The following is an 18,694-nucleotide window of genomic DNA, read 5'->3' as shown; positions in this document are numbered from 1 at the left end:
GCAAAGCACTGACATTGAAACTCCACATCACAAGCCGGAGAATCAAGGAGCGAGACGAGGAGGCACAAAATCAGGAGTTGAGCTCCATCTGTGAGTTTCCCAGGTTTAACATACCCACTCACTCACCAGCATGCACTTCCCGTGAAAGGATCTGAAACTATTTAGTCCATGACAAACACTTGAGTCAGTCTGTACGTGATGAAGAGACAATTTGGTCTTGAAATGTTTTACCTCTTCTAAGTGCTTTGTGAATCATTCTACATTGTTGAGAGTCTTTGGAAAGCAGAAATCAACCAACATCAGCAAGAAACATTTGTTGCAGACACTGATTTACCCACGAATATTCCATCTAAAAACACAAATAACAAATCACTTTTTGCAGAACATTTTCTTGCCTCGATTGGCATATAGTGCCTGACAATATTGTAATATGACTGAAGTACTTTCTGGCTCATTTAGACATTACCACATCTTTGTTGACAACAACGTCTTTATTGTTGAATGGAAATGAAATGCAGGCTTTTTCGTCTGGAAACAACTCACATAGATGTATTGCTGTATCTATTATCTCAGTTTTGCCAACTTCACCTCATTCTTACTCAGCAAAGGCCCCGGGGAGCTGCTTCGGGGGTCGCACACGCCTACATGATTATACCTGGAAGCTGCAAAGTCCACATACAGGTCATTATTTGGCCACCGAGCAACTCCACAGCAGCAGCGCTCACAGTTACTTCGAGTAAACAACATTACTCAGACGGCAAACCGGTCCTGGGAATAAAAGAGAGGCTGATGTCAAGTCATTTATGGGTGTATCTGTATACACACGGCAAACACTGATATTCACGTGGCACTTTACAGAGTCTCATAACTTCATTTATTGGACATCTTTTGTTATTTTTTTGTTAAACATACATTTCATGAGAAGTCAAGTAGAGGAGCAGTGTAGCATGCATCACATTTCCATTGCAGGCATATAATCACAGTTAATGTTAAGAAAAACTATGTACAGCAAATAAATAAAAGTAATACTAATAACAATAACAATAATGTATGATTTTTCAATTTATAAAATTGCAAATATGTGGATATTGGCATAGCCACATTATTAGACAGCAAGTAAATTGTCTCTTGTCTTTAACACACATTCCAATCAGTGATAGGTTTTAAGATTAAGAGCTCACGTATCAGTTTTAACACTGCAATGAACACTGACTTGATATCTATAAGATTTGCAGAAAATTTCCATAATCAAAACGTAAAGTACACACACAATAAATAGCAGTTTGCAACTTGTATGTGTGTGGTATACACAGATGGCTCCTTACGTGACAATTACAATTAATTTAGAGAACAATGGTAAATTTTTCTTTTCTCCATGAAACAGGTCATTGATACAGACATTTCTTGTTTTACATTCAGTGATTTGGAGACCAGGACTCCACAAACAATTCACATATAGAGCCGACATGCCGTCCAATAAGACACTGTCAGTTTTTCAGTCACTCAGCTCCATGAATAAAAAAAAAAAGCAGATTTCCGCCTGTGGTGCGTTTTCCTTAAGAGGATGAGGTATTTGCCAGAAGAGATGCTTTTGTTTGTCGCTCTTCCCTCAGTTCTGATCGGACAAGTGATGCTGCAGTTTAGCAGTGCAAGATCTTAATGAATGCCTTTCTGAACTCGACATTAAAGGTGGTGTATATGATGGGATTTACAGCACTATTCACGTAGCCCAGCCAAGTAAAAGCATTATACATCTCAGCGGGAACCTTGCATTTTGTGCAGTGGGTGTTTAAGATATGCGTTATGAAAAACGGCAGCCAGCATATGATGAATACACCTGAGGAGAAACAAATGGAAATATTAGAAAAAGAGGTCCAGAAAAGTCATATTTTTTTTACCCAAAATGGAATAGGTATCAAGTATCACAATGATTTCTGTTTGTTGCATCACTGCTCGTCTTGTTTTCAAGCTCTGCTCTAAATCTTACCCAAAAAAATTGAGATGAAAATAAAAAGACATGCAGAAGTAGACAAGAGCCTCAGAGGACTGGAGGCTTTTACAAAAGAAAAAAACTGTTTACTGTAAATTTTAACATGGCAGGATTAGCTTGTGGTTTATTAGAAGAGAAATAAATATTTAGTCTTGGTGAGTTTGAACAGAGTCCCCCTTGCTGGATTGATGTTGTAATGATTTCATGCTATTTTGCAGAGGAAAAGTTGATAACAAAAGCAGTTATTTGGCTTCATTTCACACAGTTTCAGTTCCACTTTCATGTTATATTCACAACAAAGTGATAGTTTGGATTTTTTAACCCTTTGTCGGGCGAAGAACTATATTTGGTAACTTCAGTGGATATCAAAATAGGGTCCCCATGTCTCTCTGTGAGGTTATAGAACCACATGGATTTCTTCCAGCTAATCAGCAAAATTTAGAATCTAAATAAAAGTACAAACCCGAAAAAAAGTCGCAGATTTAAGAGATTTAAAGTGGCAAATCTGCACGAAATAAGTCGCAGATTTACGAGAAAAAAAGTGGGGAAAAGAGCAACTTTTTTCTTGCAGATTCGCCACTTTAAATTTCATAAATCTGCAAATTTTTTTCTTGTAGATTTGACATTTTAATCTTGTAAACTTTTTTCTCAAAATATTACCCCCCTCCCCCTGGTCCGTATGTTTTTTTCCCAACCTGGTCTCACAGAAATCCGTGGAATAGCCACGGATTTGCTTAACTCAAAATCCGTGGAATAGCCACGGAATCACTCAAATTTCCGTGAAACTGACACAGATTTCGCTTCAAAGCAAGTTAATGACAGTTATATCCCGTGGCTATTCCAACATACAAAGTGATTATGTACATTCACTGAGTGAATATTTAGAAAATAAAACATATATTTCTCGCTAGAAATGTGATCAAAATCCATTTTTATGCAGAAACTAAGTCAAAATATAAATTTTTTCACTAAAAATGAGAGAACTGTCCACCATGTTTTTTGTTCTGACTGCCGGGACCTTGAAAGTCACGTGACTTGGAACAAACCAATAGGAAAAAATATTACTTGCATTGTAGCGAAATCCGTGTCAGTTTCACGGAAATTTGAGTGATTCCGTGGCTATTTCACGGATTCCTGTGAGACCAGGTTCTTTTTTTCACACATTCTGGTTGTATGTAATATCCTCCAATATTCTCTAGGGTTGAAATTTGGAATTTGCAAGTATTTCAATGAGTTTCCTATTAAGGGTTAAGCAGGGTTGTATAAGCTACTTTTCCATAGCCAGTGTATAACTTGCAGTTTATGGCAGTCTGCACGCCTCCAGTTTGGAGAAGCAGAAAGGAGGACAGGTACTGTCGCCGAGCAATGACCTGTTGTGATCAGGGGCAGCAGCCACCTTAAAAAAATCACTTTTACTCTGTATTATTGAATATTTTCTCTGTTTACTTTGCAGTCAGCAAGCTCTGTTTAAGCTTACGGGGGGAGAAGTGAAGCTGTGCTCTTGTCAAAGCCACCACACTCCAGTAACCAAAACAGTAATTTTACCTCACAGAGCACAGAGGTTGCTGGTCTACTACTGGCTCAATTTAGTTTGTTTGTTTTGTTCTGTGACTTTAATGAAATGGAACTAACCTTTTTCAACACCAAAGTCACGCAATACAACAAAGAAATGTAACGATCAAGGCAGCGGTAGACCAGCAATTTTTTAGTTCTGCAAGGTAAAATTAGATTTTTTTCAATCCAGTCTGGTGGCTTTGACAAGAGTACAGAAAACAGCTTCACTTCCCCCCACTGAACTAAAACAGGGCTGTCTCACAGCAATCTAAAACGTATTCTAAATCTAGCGTAAATGTAAAAAATATTTCCTTTTTAGACATGTTTTGCTGCACACTCCAAAAAATTATTCAAGCCCTTCTTAGATGTGACACATTAATGTATTGTTTGTCTAATGAAAATATATCAATTAAAATCAAATCAAAAGTAGTTTAAGAAGTGTAACCTAAAATGTATTAATTTACTCCCCTGTCCTTCCCTTCAACCCAAAAAGAATGACTTTCAGTTTTCCAATTCTATGTTTTTAGGTTGAACGAACACAAGTTCTTTATTTTAGCTCTCCTTGACATAAATGAGTTGAGGTAACTCAATTTAAATACAATACATACATGTTTTTAATTTGAGTTCGACCAAATGTAAAAAAGTGAGCTACATTAACTCAAATACATTATATTGTATCGATGCACTTGTTTTGAGTTTGGGCTACATATATTTGTTGGATGGAAATTCTGCCCACAATTTAATTGAGTTCATCCAATGAGTTATTTTTTTGAGTTCATCCCCGTCCACAACTGGTCGTTGCTTTTTACTTCTTCAAACTGGGGACCAGCCCCATCTACCTGACTACAGGTGCATCTCAATACATTAGAATATCATTCAAAAGTCGAAATAGCCCCAAACAAGTATTGAGTGCATGGACACACTTTTCAGAGCCAACATTTCCATATTAAACTTAACTTAAAATTGGTCTTTTGTAATATTAATATTTTTTAGACACTGAATTTTAGGTCTTCATTAAATATAAGCCATTATCATTATAATTAGAAGAAATTAAATTAAGACATGAAATGTTTCATTCTGTGTAATGGATCTACATAATGTGTTATTTCCACTTTTTTAATTGAATTACTGACATAAATAAAAATTTTAATTTATTTTAATTTATTTTTTAATCTATTGAGATTAGATTAGATTAAAAATGCAGATAGCATCTAACCAGAAGTGCATTAAGCAGTAATTGTGAATCATATTGCAATATATACAGGAATGAATTGTATAAAAATGCAGTATATATATATATATACTATATATATATATATATATATATATAGGTATAGATTATAAATAAAATAAATAATAAGTGCAGATCTAACTGTACATTAGTGCAAGTAGATATATATATATATATACACACATACATACATACATACATACACACATATATACACATATACACACACACACATATATATATATAAATATATACATAGTAGTGCAAATGGAGGATACATCATGTTCATCAACATTATGTGCGCTATATAGGAACATGATGAAAGATGCACCTGTATACCTCATATAAATACAAAGTACAACTTTTTTTGTAAATGTTTTATCAAAAATGAATAAAAAAATTGCATGGTAACTAACTTACCAAGAACGATGGCTAACATCTGAGTGGCTTTCTTCTCCTTCTGCTGGGAGATCTTCCTCTTGCTCATGGTTTTCACCGAGGTTTGAGTCTTGCCGTTGGGTAAGGCCTGCGTCTGGAAGGCTTTGGCCACAACAGGTGCTGGGTCCACCAAGACCTCCTTGGAAGGATCACCATTCTTTTCTGCTTTCTGGCCCTCCTCAGGCGGCGTGGGAGGCGTGGAGGTGGGGCTGGCGTTGGCCTTGTTGGACATCAGTAGCTGGTGGCTGGTGGCCGGAGTGTCTCCAAGAGCACCACACTGTGGCTGCGGCTTCTGTGTCTGGCTGGTGGCACTGTTCAGCTCATCCAGCTCCAGATCTTCCCCCTCATTGACTACATCTTTGATGAATATCTGAGGTCCAGATGAGCACAAAAATATGGATTTAGATGATCATTTTTTATTCAGGCAATTCTAAGTAACAGGTCATAAACAGAAAACAAATTATCACTCGTCCAACCTCGTTAATTTAGGTTTGCTGTGCTCACAGAAGCAGAAAGGTGCCTTTTAAAGCTATAATTTCTCTTGAGGAATGGAGGAAAACTTCAAGGTGACACCTGGCTCTTTAGCAGGCAAAGCAAATATGCTTCCAACAATTAAACTTTTAGAAAAAAAAAAATCTGTAAACAAAAGAACAAAAAAAGAGCACACACCACTTTCTTCTTGTTGACAGGAAAATTCCCATTAGATTTAACAATCATGGTGCACAACCTCACATCCTCTGGATGAGTGCATTTATCCTGAAAGGAAAAACAGCTGTGTCAGGCAAGGGGAAGGTACAATGTCAAAGCACAACTGACAAAAGGGCTGTCTAAGCACCAGTCCCACAGCCTAGCGGGTCAAATGAGGCTACATGGAGCTCTGGTATATACAAGAAAGGCTGTTTAGCAGAATCTGATCTGCTGCTTCAAGTTAATTTACCTGACAGTGTAAGAAATTGTCTGAGGTTATTTAACCAAGACCATGCAAACTCATCTAACAATAATGTTCTTTTACTCCACAAATATTATGTAGATAATCAGTCCATATGCTGCTGTATAATGGCTTCACGGGTCATTAAGCTATAATGTGCCTGCTGCAAATGTTCTCTTTGACCTTATTCTATAGCACACACACACACACACACACACACACACACACATTCTCAGAGACCACATGGTGAAGCCATGCATGAACATCAGTAATACACTAATGTGGAGCACTGGATCATAAGCTTTACTTGGCTTCCTGTGCAGAGCCAATTCAAATGCACTATGTATGTGAAAATCAATAACTAGAAAAGCAAAAGGTCATCTGAGGGCCATCATAATTAAAGTTGTGTGATGGCTATCAATGCTGAAAACGTTACAGCTGATGTAACATTAAGGTTAAAATTGGTCCGCTGTAGGGAAGAGCATGTCATTCACACACCGCAGGCGAGAAAAATGCCTTAAGTGTACTTAAACCATGCCCTTTTAATCTCTTGCCTTAAATGTTGTCCACTGTTTTTCCACAGAAAATCAATTCTCTTCTTGTCTGATTTTCCCCTTTTGTTATGTTGTCATGTAATACGGAGCAGATCCATACAGGCATCAAGTATAATTGGGTTGAGAAAGTTATTGATTGCAGTTTCATAAGGAAATAAATGAAGTCAAAGAGGTTTTTTTCATAACTGAGTAAAAAAGACATAATCCTAAAGTATTCAGAAAGTACAGAAAGATATGGAGCTCTGGTATGATAAAGCTGTATATCGATCTCAGTTTCATATTTCAGCTGTAAACGTGTTGGTAGTAAACAGCTGTCACATTGGAATCTCACCTTCAGCGAAGTCACCATATCAGGGTCGGCAGCCTGACAGACACGCTGCTTCGGCTTGGTGTTAACACGTTTTCTGCGCTTCCTCAGGACCACATAAATTTGCACATAAACCAACAGAGTGATGATGAAGGGAACATAGAAGGACACGATGGAAGAGTACACCACAAAGGCCGGGTTGGCGATCACACAGAGAGACTCATCACGAGTCGCTGTGGAGATAAAAACAGAGTCAACAAAAGGCCTCAGACTCCACAATATTTTCCAAACAAAATTGTCTTCTCTATATAACTCTCCTGTGTTTTTGTCATTGTAACTCTTTGAAAAACTTTCTACAATAAAATGTTTGTTTGGACTGACTTTTCAGCTAAGAACCAAGGGTTGCTCTGTCATTCCAATCTCTTGAAAATTCATCCAAGGTCTCACATAGAGGTCATTCACACAATTTTCTCCCCGTCTCCTATTCGTGCAGACCATTGCAATCCTGTATTTTCCACCCAGCCTCAGTTAGAAGTGCCTTACAGCTGAGCCAGGAGGCCGCCACGGGGCTTATATCTGGAGCCAAATGTAGAGATCATATCAGACCAATTTTAGATTCCCTGCCCTGGTTGCTTGTTAATTTTAGATTTTACTGAATTACTTTTAAAGCCAGCCAAATTGGCTGCATCCCTCACTTTTTAACACCCTTTACACCAGAACACACACACACACACACACACACACACACATTCTTGTACTTCTATCTTTGTGAGGACCCTCATTGTAATAGTGAATTCCCTTGAAAAGTTATAATAGTTTTGGATTTTTCATTAGTTTTAGTTTTATTTTCGTTGTGATTTTTTGTTTTCAAATTCAATTAGTTTTAATTCGTTTTTAGAGTCAGTTTGCCAGTTTTAGTTTAGTATTTATGTTTTTGAAATGCTTTAGTTTTAGTTTAATTTTTATTAGTTGTAGTTTTTTGTAATGGGGTATTTGTTGGGTGGGAGTTTAAAAGAGGTCACAGTAAATTTTGCCTTCATTTCCTTTGTCTGATCCATCTTCATTATGTATGAAAAAAGTTGACAATGACGTAAGCGAAGGACATTTTCACTATAATTTTAGTAACCACACAATACAGTTTCAGTAAATTTTTTAAACTCTCATTTTTGAGAGGACCGGCCAAAATGTCCTCACTTTGCAAAAATGTCCTCACTCTGTTGGTTAAAAAATGTGGTCTGGTCCTCACTATGTAGGAAGTACAAGAACACACACACACACACACACACACACACACACACACACATACACACGTCCTGCCAACCTACTCAACACCAAAACAGACCCAATAAACTTCACACCCCAAGGCAGCTCCAGATTAGGCTACAATTCTTGCCACACAGGCTTAGATAGCAACGCAGTCGCCATGGATACTGTAGATGTCACAGTAATTGTGTAGTTCACGTTAACAATTTCCTATTTTCACACTTGAGGGCGGCTGTGGCTCAGCAGGTAGAGCTGGTTTTCCATTTAAGGAGCAGTCTGATTTTACATTTCGGAAATTATGTTTTCTTGTCTGGAGGAGTTACTGCTCAGCCTCAACCTCTGTAGCTCTGGAGGAAATTTTCTAAATTTAAAAAAAAAAAACCTCTGGTCAAAATTTTAACAGAAAATTAAACTTGGAGTTTTTAATGCGAAGTGTGGAGTTTGACAGAAGTAGGTATTCTGGTGTTCAGTGTTTTGGAGCTTGACCCATACTAAAGACAGGATGTTTTCATACCTTTAGTTCATTTACTGTGTAGTTTGTGAATTTGGAGTGTTTTCCAATTGTGAACCAAAGTGCAAGGCTACAAACCACATGATAATTTTCAATCTGCTTATAGGTCAGATGTGTCAAGGGCTTTGTCTTTCTAGCAAGGAAAAAGGACCTGTGTTCTGTACTAATGCATATTTCTTTGAGAAAAACGTTACTATGCAATTTTCTGGCTTGCTGCTACAACTATGGGACAAACTGCTCCAGTTTTCGTATCTCTTTGAACTAATTTAGTGTCTTTCTTGGTTGTTTTGCACCTGTAATCAATATTTTTGTCTTTTTGGTGCCTTTGTAGTCATTTGTGGTGTTTTTTTGTGTATTTTAGTGTCTTTTTGTGGTCATTTTGTGTTTTTTAGGTGTCTTTTTGATTGATTTGTGTCTCTTTGTGGTCATTTTGTGCCTTTTTTGGTCTTTTCGTATCTGTTTGAACTAATTTAGTGTCTTTCTTGGTTGTTTTGCACCTGAAATCACTATTTTTGTCTTTTTGGTGTCTTTGTAGTCATTTGTGGTGTTTTTTTGTGTAGTTTGTGAATTTGGAGTGTTTTCCAATTGCGAACCAAAGTGCAAGGCTACAAACCACATGATAATTTTCAATCCGCGTATAGATCAGATATGTCAAGGGCTTTGTCTTTCTAGCAAGAAAGTAACTACAGGAAAAAGGACCTGTGTTCTGTACGAATGCATATTTCTTTGAGAAAAACGATACTATGCAATTTTCTGGCTTGCTGCTACAACTACGGGACAAACTGCTCCAGTTTGAATGCTCTGTTGCATCTCAAAATGCAAAGCACACCCGGCTACAGGAGCCATTCAGCTCAGAATTGCAGAGTACAGCTGATACTCGGGTTGGATCACATTCCCATCACAAAACCCCCCCAAAATAATCACTCCAGAGTTTGCATGGGACTGGTCCAAGACCGCCTCCTCAAAGGGTCTCAGTGTGGTTGTTTTGGTCTGCACCCAAATGCAATTATGTGTTCACACCTGCCTCAGCAAATCACACTAAGGGGAAAAGGGCGAAAAGGAACAAAAAGTCCAGTATAAGTATACTAAAAACCCTAAAAATCTGAATATTTTGGCCTCTACTGCTGTGTCCTCTATCAATTTTATGGAGGTTACAAATAACCCCAACATTTTTATTCACTTTCCAGATGTTGAAGTGTCCCTGAAGATGCCACTAAACACTAATTCAGTTGGCATGCACACCAACTTGTGACTGTGTGTGCGTGGGTATAGGTGATTAAGAGAAAAACTAAAAAAAGTATTTTAACCCTTTATCAGGCAAAGAACTATATTTGGTAACTTCAGGTAATATTTCGAGAAAAAAAGTTGCAAATTTACTAGATTAAAGTGGCAAATCTACAAGAAAAAAAGTCACAGATTTAAGAGATTTAAAGTGGCAAATCTACGCGAAAAAAATCACAGATTTACGAGAAAAAAGTGGGAAAAAAACAACTTTTTTCTCCCAGATTCACCACTTTAACCCTTAATAGGGCACTCATTGAAATACTTACAAATTCCAAATTTCAACCCTAGAGAATATTGGAGGATATTACATACTGCTAGAATGTGTAAAAAAAAACATAGGAAAATAATATTTTGAGAAAAAAGTCTACGAGATAAAGTGGCAAATCTACGAGAAAAAATGCGCAGATTTATGAGATTTAAAGTGGTGAATATGTGAGAAAAAAGCTGCTTTTCCCCACTTTTTTCTTGTAAATCCGCTACTTTTTTCGCGCAGATTTACCACTTTAAATCTCTTAAATCTGCGACTTTTTTTTTCTTGTAGATTTGCCACTTTAATCTAGTAAATTTACAGCTTTTTTCTCTAAATATTACCTGAAGTTACCAACTGTAGTTCTTTGCCTGATAAAGGGTTAAACAAGAGTTACTATAGCTCAAAAAGCAAATCTTGCATGCTTGTGTTTCAGTGGTTCCTTCTGGTGGTCTCTGCCTTAATGTTTCCTGCAGCTCAGACTGGCAAGATGTGCTCACTGCTCACTTAAAAGCAGTTGTGGGTTCACAAGTCCAAACATCTGAGTTCCGGCAGAATCAAGGTTACATCAATGCACTTAAAGGGATGAGAGGAGCTTCAAAGAGACAGGAACTGAGCAGCTGATTGAACTGGTCAGCAACAACTCTAAGAAGCCTGAAATTGAAACCTGCCTCCACTATGATCCTCTGTTCTGTCAAATAGGCAGCTGAAATGGCTCGCTTAAAGTAGTTACATCACTATGTAGTAATTGTGTGCCATAGAATATATAATACATATGAGCTACCCACTCACAATGTTCTACAGTATGCAATGATGTAAATGGGCACTGACTCATATTTTGCTTTAGTCATGGACAGATTATGAGACAATGGGCCACTGGGCTTGTTTAGTGTCTGTTGGTTGTTTTGGTGTCTGTATCAATTCTTTTGTGTCTCTTTGTGATCATTTTAGTCTCTTTGAGCTAATTTAGTGTCTTTCTTGGTTGTTTTGCACCTGTAATCAATATTTTTGACTTTTTGGTGTCTTTGTAATCATTTGTGGTGTTTTTTTTTTTGTGTTTTAGTGTCTTTTTGTGGTCATTTTGTGTTTTTTAGGTGTCTTTTTTGATTGATTTGTGTCTCTTTGTGGGCATTTTGTGCCTTTTTTGGTCTTTTTGTATCTGTTTGAACTAATTTAGTCTCTTTCTTGGTTGTTTTGCACCTGAAATCACTATTTTTGTCTTTTTGGTGTCTTTGTAGTCATTTGTGGAGGGTTTTTTTGTTCACTCTTTTTGTGGTCATTCTCCGTTAATCTGTCTCTCTTTGAGTGACATTTTGCAGGTGAGGGTGAGGAAGACTCCTTACGCTTTTCGCCTTGTGCCTCTGCATAGACCCATTCAGTAATCTTACCATGACTTTACTGCAGTGTTAATGCAAATATGGGCAAGCATTTAAAAGCTACATCAGCTACCGCGATAATGTATATGTGTCTTCGACGTACATGCTGTACTGTGCACTGGATGTACCCATGAATAATAAAAAACTGCATCATTATTTCTCCACCAACTTAGTCACACAGGATGAAAAAACATTTATCATACTGTATGTATCACACTCTTTCTTACCTGTGTTATTTAGGCCAAACAATAGGGGACATGATATGGCGAAAGACAGTACCCACACCACCGAGATCATTACTGTGACCCGTCTCCTGGAACTGTAGCGAGTATTGTACAGCATTGGCATTGCAACTGCTGTGTAACTGCAGGAGGAAAAACAGGTACTTTCAGATGAATGTTAAAAAAAAAATGACACCTTTCAAAGAGACAACAGGGAGGGTGTTTTAAAAAAAGTCTTTGTCACACACTTGTATGGTTTTAATTAATTCATGTTTAATTTAATCATCTAAATTTACCCCTTTTTTGTTACTACTGTAGTTTCTTTCTTCATTAATGGGTTTTAGCTCAAAAGGGGACAGAGAACATGAAGCCTACAAGTGGTAAGAGATCTCGCTTGTCATCTTTGATCAGATCCTTTTTGATGTTAGACTGGCGCCTTGCAAAGAGCTATGTTCTGTGGGCTGCAGATTACACAGAGAGGAGGAACTGTGAGGTGCTTTCCTCCCAGGATAGACTTTATCATTTAACCTTGCTACTTTGGTTGACCTTATTAGTGAGCTTGCTGTAATCACCAGGAAATGCACAGCTTTTTACAGTGTCTCATGCATTGATTCCTGTGCAATTTCATTTGAAAGACTTTAGACATAAAGCCAAGTGGGTAAGGCTTTTAAGAGACTATTTGGTTTTGTATGCACACAAGGGTAGTACGGATAAATCTAAGGTAACCGAATTATGCCATGTATGTGGTCATGGATTCTGCAACACACTGTACCAAGGTCTTTGGTAAAAGAAGCCTCGGGTATGGAAAAACCTTTCCACTATGTCAAAGAGTGATAATGCACATTGCTGGTGCAAGGCCAAAAGAAATGCATATTTTCAGAACAACCCTGGCAGAAAAATATTTTCGTCCACCTGCTCCTGAATCACAATTTGGGGGCTTGATAAAAACTTGGCTGCATAGAGATAGTACAGTTTAGGTTAAGAAAAGATGAGGCATAAAAAGGGCTGTGTTATCCATTTGGAAATGAAATTCAACCTGCATTTCTCCCTCTTAAACACAAAGGTGGTCTGCTATTTTCCTGGCTTTAGTTGGTGGGCGTGCACACACAACTCTCTGTAAGATGATATAGATTCAAGCTTTGTCTCCTTCAGTTTCATAGAGGGCTTACTTTAAAAGTAGCCTGTGGAGTTAGTTAGTTACTAGGCTAGTAACTAACTAACTCCACAGGCTACTTTTAAAGTAAGTCCTCTCAATGCATGAGACAGAGGTGGGACCAAGTCATTGTTTTGCAAGTCACAAGTAAGTCTCAAGTCAAGTCCCAAGTCAAGACCGACAAGTCTCAAGTCAAGTCCCAAGTCCTACAGTTTGAGTTTCGAGTCCTTTCAAGTCCTTTTAACAACAGAGTAATAATATTTACACGGATCATGTATGATTTTAGAATCATGCATAACAAAAACATATTGCACTATAACTAGTTCCACAGCAGTTTCTGTCCCATCTTGTCTCATCTCATATTGTGTGTGTGTGTGTGTGTGTGTGTGTGTGTGTGTATGGGTGTATCTTCGACCTGCATGTTTCGCATTCTGCAATTCGTCTTTTGTTGACCACTTTGCAGTTTTTATACCCGAACGAAACTATCTTTGGTATCATTTTTGCCAACTGGCGCTTTTTTTCGACAGTTCTTCTTCATTGGTTGTCCTGCAGTTTGATTGGATGGATGCTGTCAGATCAAAATGACGTGGACAAAGAGAGATAGAGTGTTATTAGTCCAAGTTGAGTTACAAGTCTCTTTATATTTTGTCAAGTCGAGTCAAAAGTCATCAAATTCGAGTCCACACCTCTGCTACTAGCACTGTGGAGCAATGTTTTGCATATGCATAGGGATGCAGTCAGGCAACACAATACATATTCCTGTTAGCGATTTGACTCTCTTTTGCTGATCGACAGTCAGCAGCAGTAACTTACAAACAATACAAGGACATGCAGCAGTGTGCCAACAAAGGAAGTGAAGATGAGCACTGCAGAGCAACATTAAACAAGGATGTAAACAATGAAATGTGAAATTAGCTGAAGTATGTGAACGCATGCAAGGAGTTTGAGAGTTTGAAGTTGCTGTTTGCGTAGATACACACAACTCCAAAAACAATTACAGGAGGATGGTGTCTATGCAGTCAGCTTTGTGAATGATTTATGAGGAAGGAACTGCATCCACTCCATTTGTGATGCCTCAGGGAAACACACAATGTGCTATTTCTATATGAAATCTTCACACAGAACCTTTAAGGACATCTCTATAGTACAAACACAAGGAAGAAAAAGAGTTTAAAGGTAAAATCTGAGCTATGTTAGATTAATGGTTGATTTGTACCAATAGCATGTGCATATAGGCATTTCCTTTCAGACGGCTGAGGCCATGTCACTATAAATAGCAGCAGAAAATTATACGTGTGATACAGCTGCAATTTCTTAATTAAGGGGATGTGCAATTTTGCATACCACATCAAGTGTCTTATTAATTTTCATGCCATGCTACACTCCATGGCAGAAGAAGTACACAGATGTATATGCTTTTCTGCACACCAAATGTGAAGAATGTCCTGCACTGATTCACAAGTTATGCAGCTCAAATGTTAGAGAAACTCTCATGACTGAATCATTTTGTTCCCCAAGATATTTTTATCACATTAATGGGATTGTTATTCAAACCTGGGAGTTTATGTAATCATGTAAAGAGTGGAAAAATATTTTTTTCACTGTATGTGAAGTATAGTGTAATCTGCCCTACATTTTTGGTTGAAATTGAGTGATAACTAAAAATGAACTCCTTGATGTCTGTTTTATCTTGTGACAAAGTTTTAGATTTCAATTTTGCTTTATTTCAGAGAAATAATGATACAAAAATTGCAGCAACTACAAACTCCGAATTTAGAATTTAGAATTTAGAAAGAATTTAAACATAAAACCAAAGCAGACGGTCTGCTTTGACTGTGATACAGTGTAGCCTTGTCTTTCTTCATTGTGTTGAATCGTGAAGGCAAGAATAATAAAAATGATAAGTTTATTTGAACTCAAAATTTCAAGGCAACAAACTTCGATAAAATTTTTAGTTGGACAATAAATATTTTAAGTTTTGTTTTTGAGTTTGCCCAACTCTGAATTTATCTGGCACGATTGTAACGCTGCTATGAATGTCAGCTAATGTTGTGACCACAATTTTGAGTTAGCATTGGTACGCTAATGGCTACTCTTGTAGCTGTAACAAGCAGCGCCGCTAGCATCAGTTAGCCGCTAGCATCAGTTAGCCGCTAGCTTTCGCTAATGACCAAATTTCACAACAAAGAAATAAGAGTTAGCAGAACTATTGTCCCTTGTTGTGAACCCCAACTTAAAGATATAAGTAACAACAACTCACAAACTTGTTTTTGAGCAGACAACTGGCTTGCTTTGTTGTGCTAACTTACATTATTGCCCTAAATGTCAGTAATTTATATTTCCAAGTTTTACCAACTTAAATCACTGTTTTAGGCCAAAAAATATGAGTTGGCTTTTTTGCAGTGTAGCAATGTTAACAAAAGTGAAATTAATTTGTGTGTCTGCCCCATGATGTCATGGTTCATCCATTGCCCTTACTACACCTTTTATTTCCTTGTTTGGAGCCTAACTGCTCTGACATTATTGTCTTTTACAGTATTTCAGTGCATGACTCACTGAGAGCATTGGGATAGGGAAGTGTCTTGTGGTTTCATTTTAAAACAGTCTCCCTTTTGGCAACATAATTGTGTTAAATCACATTTGGAGTGTGTATATTCATATCACCTCCTACACAAAAGCATTTTAGTCTCATGCCTATTAGGCTTCTGCTTTTAAGGAGGCTGTGAGTAGCTTATCTGAATGGCCAACTCCAACTGCTGCTAATATTTATCCCGTTAACAGCTGAGTAACCAACAGACCTCACACTGGTGAATAAGAACAAAGGAAGTAGAGAACGAATCGATCTTTTGATATATAGATGTAAATAACAATATTGCCTGGAGCTGGAGAAAGTGACTCTTGATACTGTGCCACTTATTCTACCAACAATTAGGATTCACAAGTACACAGCGAGCCCAAGTCAGATAAATAATATCTAAATGTTAATTTTCCTCTGTGTGTATTAGAAATGAGTGTTACAAGGAAACAATGATCTAAGAAAAGATTATTCAGAGTGGCTCTTAATAAGCTCCACATATGAGAAACCTTTGCATTCTAATTCATTCACCTCAGCTGAAATTGTGTCTGTGTGACCATGGTGAGCATTTATTTTGCATATGGATTTAAGATGAAAAATGCAGCCAAGCAGAAAATCATGTGAAATTAAACTCGACAGATTTCTATGAAATGGAAATGTTGGGAAATATCCCTGGTGTTTTTCAGACAACACGTAGAGGGAAGCGAGCTCTCACACTTTTAATACGTATTCTGGTCGTGAATATTACATGATTGCTTGTTACATTTTTTTATTGAACATGCTCTTCAGAGGGACAGCTTTCCGGTGTGACTCTGCTCCCTTCAGCAGTTTGTGATCCACTTTCATGGAGACGCTGTCATTAATCAATGAGTCATCACGTCAGTTTGTGAATGTATTTTTGGACGAGGTATTAATGAATCCAGGGGGAAAAGGAGGGGGTCTTATCACAAATTACTGGTGTTTTAATTAGTACTTTATTTATATGTTTATCTATCTATTTCTGCTGTAATCAACATTTTTTAGAATAAAACCACATTAAATATGTATAGAAACCCCATAAGAATGAAACGCAGTTCTTTTAGCGTTATTTATTTATTTATTTTTATTTTTATGGCAGTCGGGGGGAAATAACCCACAACCCCTTTTCCCCCTTTCTCTTCTTTCTCTCTCTCTGGACAGTGTCTTGTCTAATAGTGTCTTATATTTATCGCAATTCCACCAACTTTAATTATTTAGCAATGACTTTTTATTCTTCGTCTATTTAATTTATTACCTGTTAATTGTGTTGCTTGGTGCACTGTATTGTAAGCTGCTGCTGGAAATCTGAATTCAGTATCTATCTGTCTGTCTGTCTGTCTGTCTGTCTGTCTTTCTGGTGGTTTCAGTCTCAATGCTCTCATAGAGTCATTTTCAAACACAGTAGGGAGCTGTTTTCAGAGATGAATCTCTAAAGTCCACTGCACATTACAAGTTAATGACTAGCTGGTGACCATAGAGGAGCATTTTGCAGCTAAAGAGCCAACCTGTTTGAATTAAATTGCATTTAGCAGTTCTAATCAGCCTGGCACATATACGCTCCTCTGTAGTTAGGAGAGAGAAAAACTAAAAAGAGAATACATTTGCATTCAAATGCTAATGTTGCTCCACGTCTGCTCGTGTCTATAAACGCTGCTTACAAATATATAAATAGAAAGGATGAGAACTTGTCAGAGTTGTGTTTTCTGCTTGTTTCTGTTGCTGCCGTGGCCCTGAGATCTTAACATACTGTAATACTGGGAAAACACATGAAAATAGACACAACAAAGCAAATAAAGACACATCTCACCAACTGACAACACACGAAAACATTAAATTAACTCTGGAACATCTGGTGATTGAGGAACTAGGACAGGTATGGACTTCTATGTAAATAAACTGGAGTGAAAGGTGTCGTGAATGGTGTGTAATCCATGTTTGTGACAGACATTTAGTCCGTATAAAGACATGTGGGCTTTGATGGTCATGCCTTTAAAGATTTCCATTAAAAATCCATTCTGAAAGCATGACAGGCAGGCCTAAACAATCTGTGCAGTGGCGAACTCACCGATCAATGCTGATGGCACAGAGATTGAGGATGCTGGCTGTACACATCATCACATCCAGAGTGACAAAGATGTCACAGTGGATCTTGCTAAAGCGCCACTCTCCCACTACCTAGAAGATAAAAAAAACAAAAAAACAGAAACAAATGGCAGTTTACAAGAACAGTCAACAGAACAAAGCCACTGCACTCACGCAGAAAAAAGGCAGCACCTTGGCAGAAACGATGTGTTTTACTTTTGCAACAAAAAGCAATCCTGACAGTCAAGCCCTCTTGTATATTGTTTCAGATCATTTCGACAGTGACAGCAGAAAAAGAGAGGGGGACGAGAGCTAAACTGTATTATAAGAGTGAAAAAAATGAGGTTAAATGAATAAACATGAAAACGAATCTGAAAGCTGTGAGTGACGTTCGATAGGAAACAACAGCAGGTATTTATATTTTACAGAACCTATTTCACGGATTCCTGTGAGACCAGGTTCAAATAATGTCACCGTAATCTAAAACGTATAGAAATGTAGCATGCACTATCTGCCTTCTACATGTCTGGACATGCTTCTGATATTATTACATTATTTCAAGATAATGATAATTTCACCTTATGATCATTTCACGTTCTTAAGTTGCAGGACTGGACAGAATCCACATGCTCTGTTATATTCATGTAATCAGAATAAAGTTTCCCTTGATTTTTATTGTCCAGTGACTTCATGTCATCTTATGTTTGACAACAGCTAAATAACAGGCAGCATGTGAGATAATTATCCTTTAACATGCGCCCCGGTCTGCAGCCCCAAGTGGCTTTCAATCAAAGACATGATCGAAACCCATTTGTATTCATACCTCAGTTGCTTCTCTTACATGTTCAAACCCCAAGATGAAACTAGCATCATCAGTGATGCTCTGACAGGTCTGAGGCGTCCATGCCACCCACCTCCTGACATTACATCCTACCTGCTTCCTCCCACGGCTCTGAGGAGAG

The 18,694-nt window shown here is 37.6% G+C and overlaps 1 protein-coding gene across 1 annotated transcript in view; it reads right to left on the bottom strand.

Annotated features, from left to right (window-relative positions):
- Positions 1-851: 851 nt before the first annotated feature.
- The window catches only part of drd2a (dopamine receptor D2a), a 59,250-nt gene continuing 41,407 nt past the window's right edge, over positions 852-18,694 (bottom strand). Inside the window, exons 3-8 of the mRNA XM_059331991.1 lie at positions 17,716-17,825; positions 11,911-12,047; positions 7,027-7,235; positions 5,883-5,969; positions 5,196-5,583; positions 852-1,837 (exon numbers count right to left, since the gene is read on the bottom strand). Of these exons, the coding sequence (XP_059187974.1) occupies positions 1,641-1,837; positions 5,196-5,583; positions 5,883-5,969; positions 7,027-7,235; positions 11,911-12,047; positions 17,716-17,825 (1,128 nt within the window). The 3' untranslated portion in view covers positions 852-1,640. The remainder of the gene's footprint in view (positions 1,838-5,195; positions 5,584-5,882; positions 5,970-7,026; positions 7,236-11,910; positions 12,048-17,715; positions 17,826-18,694) is intronic.

Source organism: Centropristis striata, chromosome 4, assembly GCF_030273125.1.
Source record: "Centropristis striata isolate RG_2023a ecotype Rhode Island chromosome 4, C.striata_1.0, whole genome shotgun sequence".
Taxonomy (NCBI): Eukaryota; Metazoa; Chordata; class Actinopteri; order Perciformes; family Serranidae; genus Centropristis; species Centropristis striata.
The sequence above is the reverse complement of the archived record's forward strand: the minus strand, read 5'-3'. Positions and strand labels throughout refer to the sequence as shown.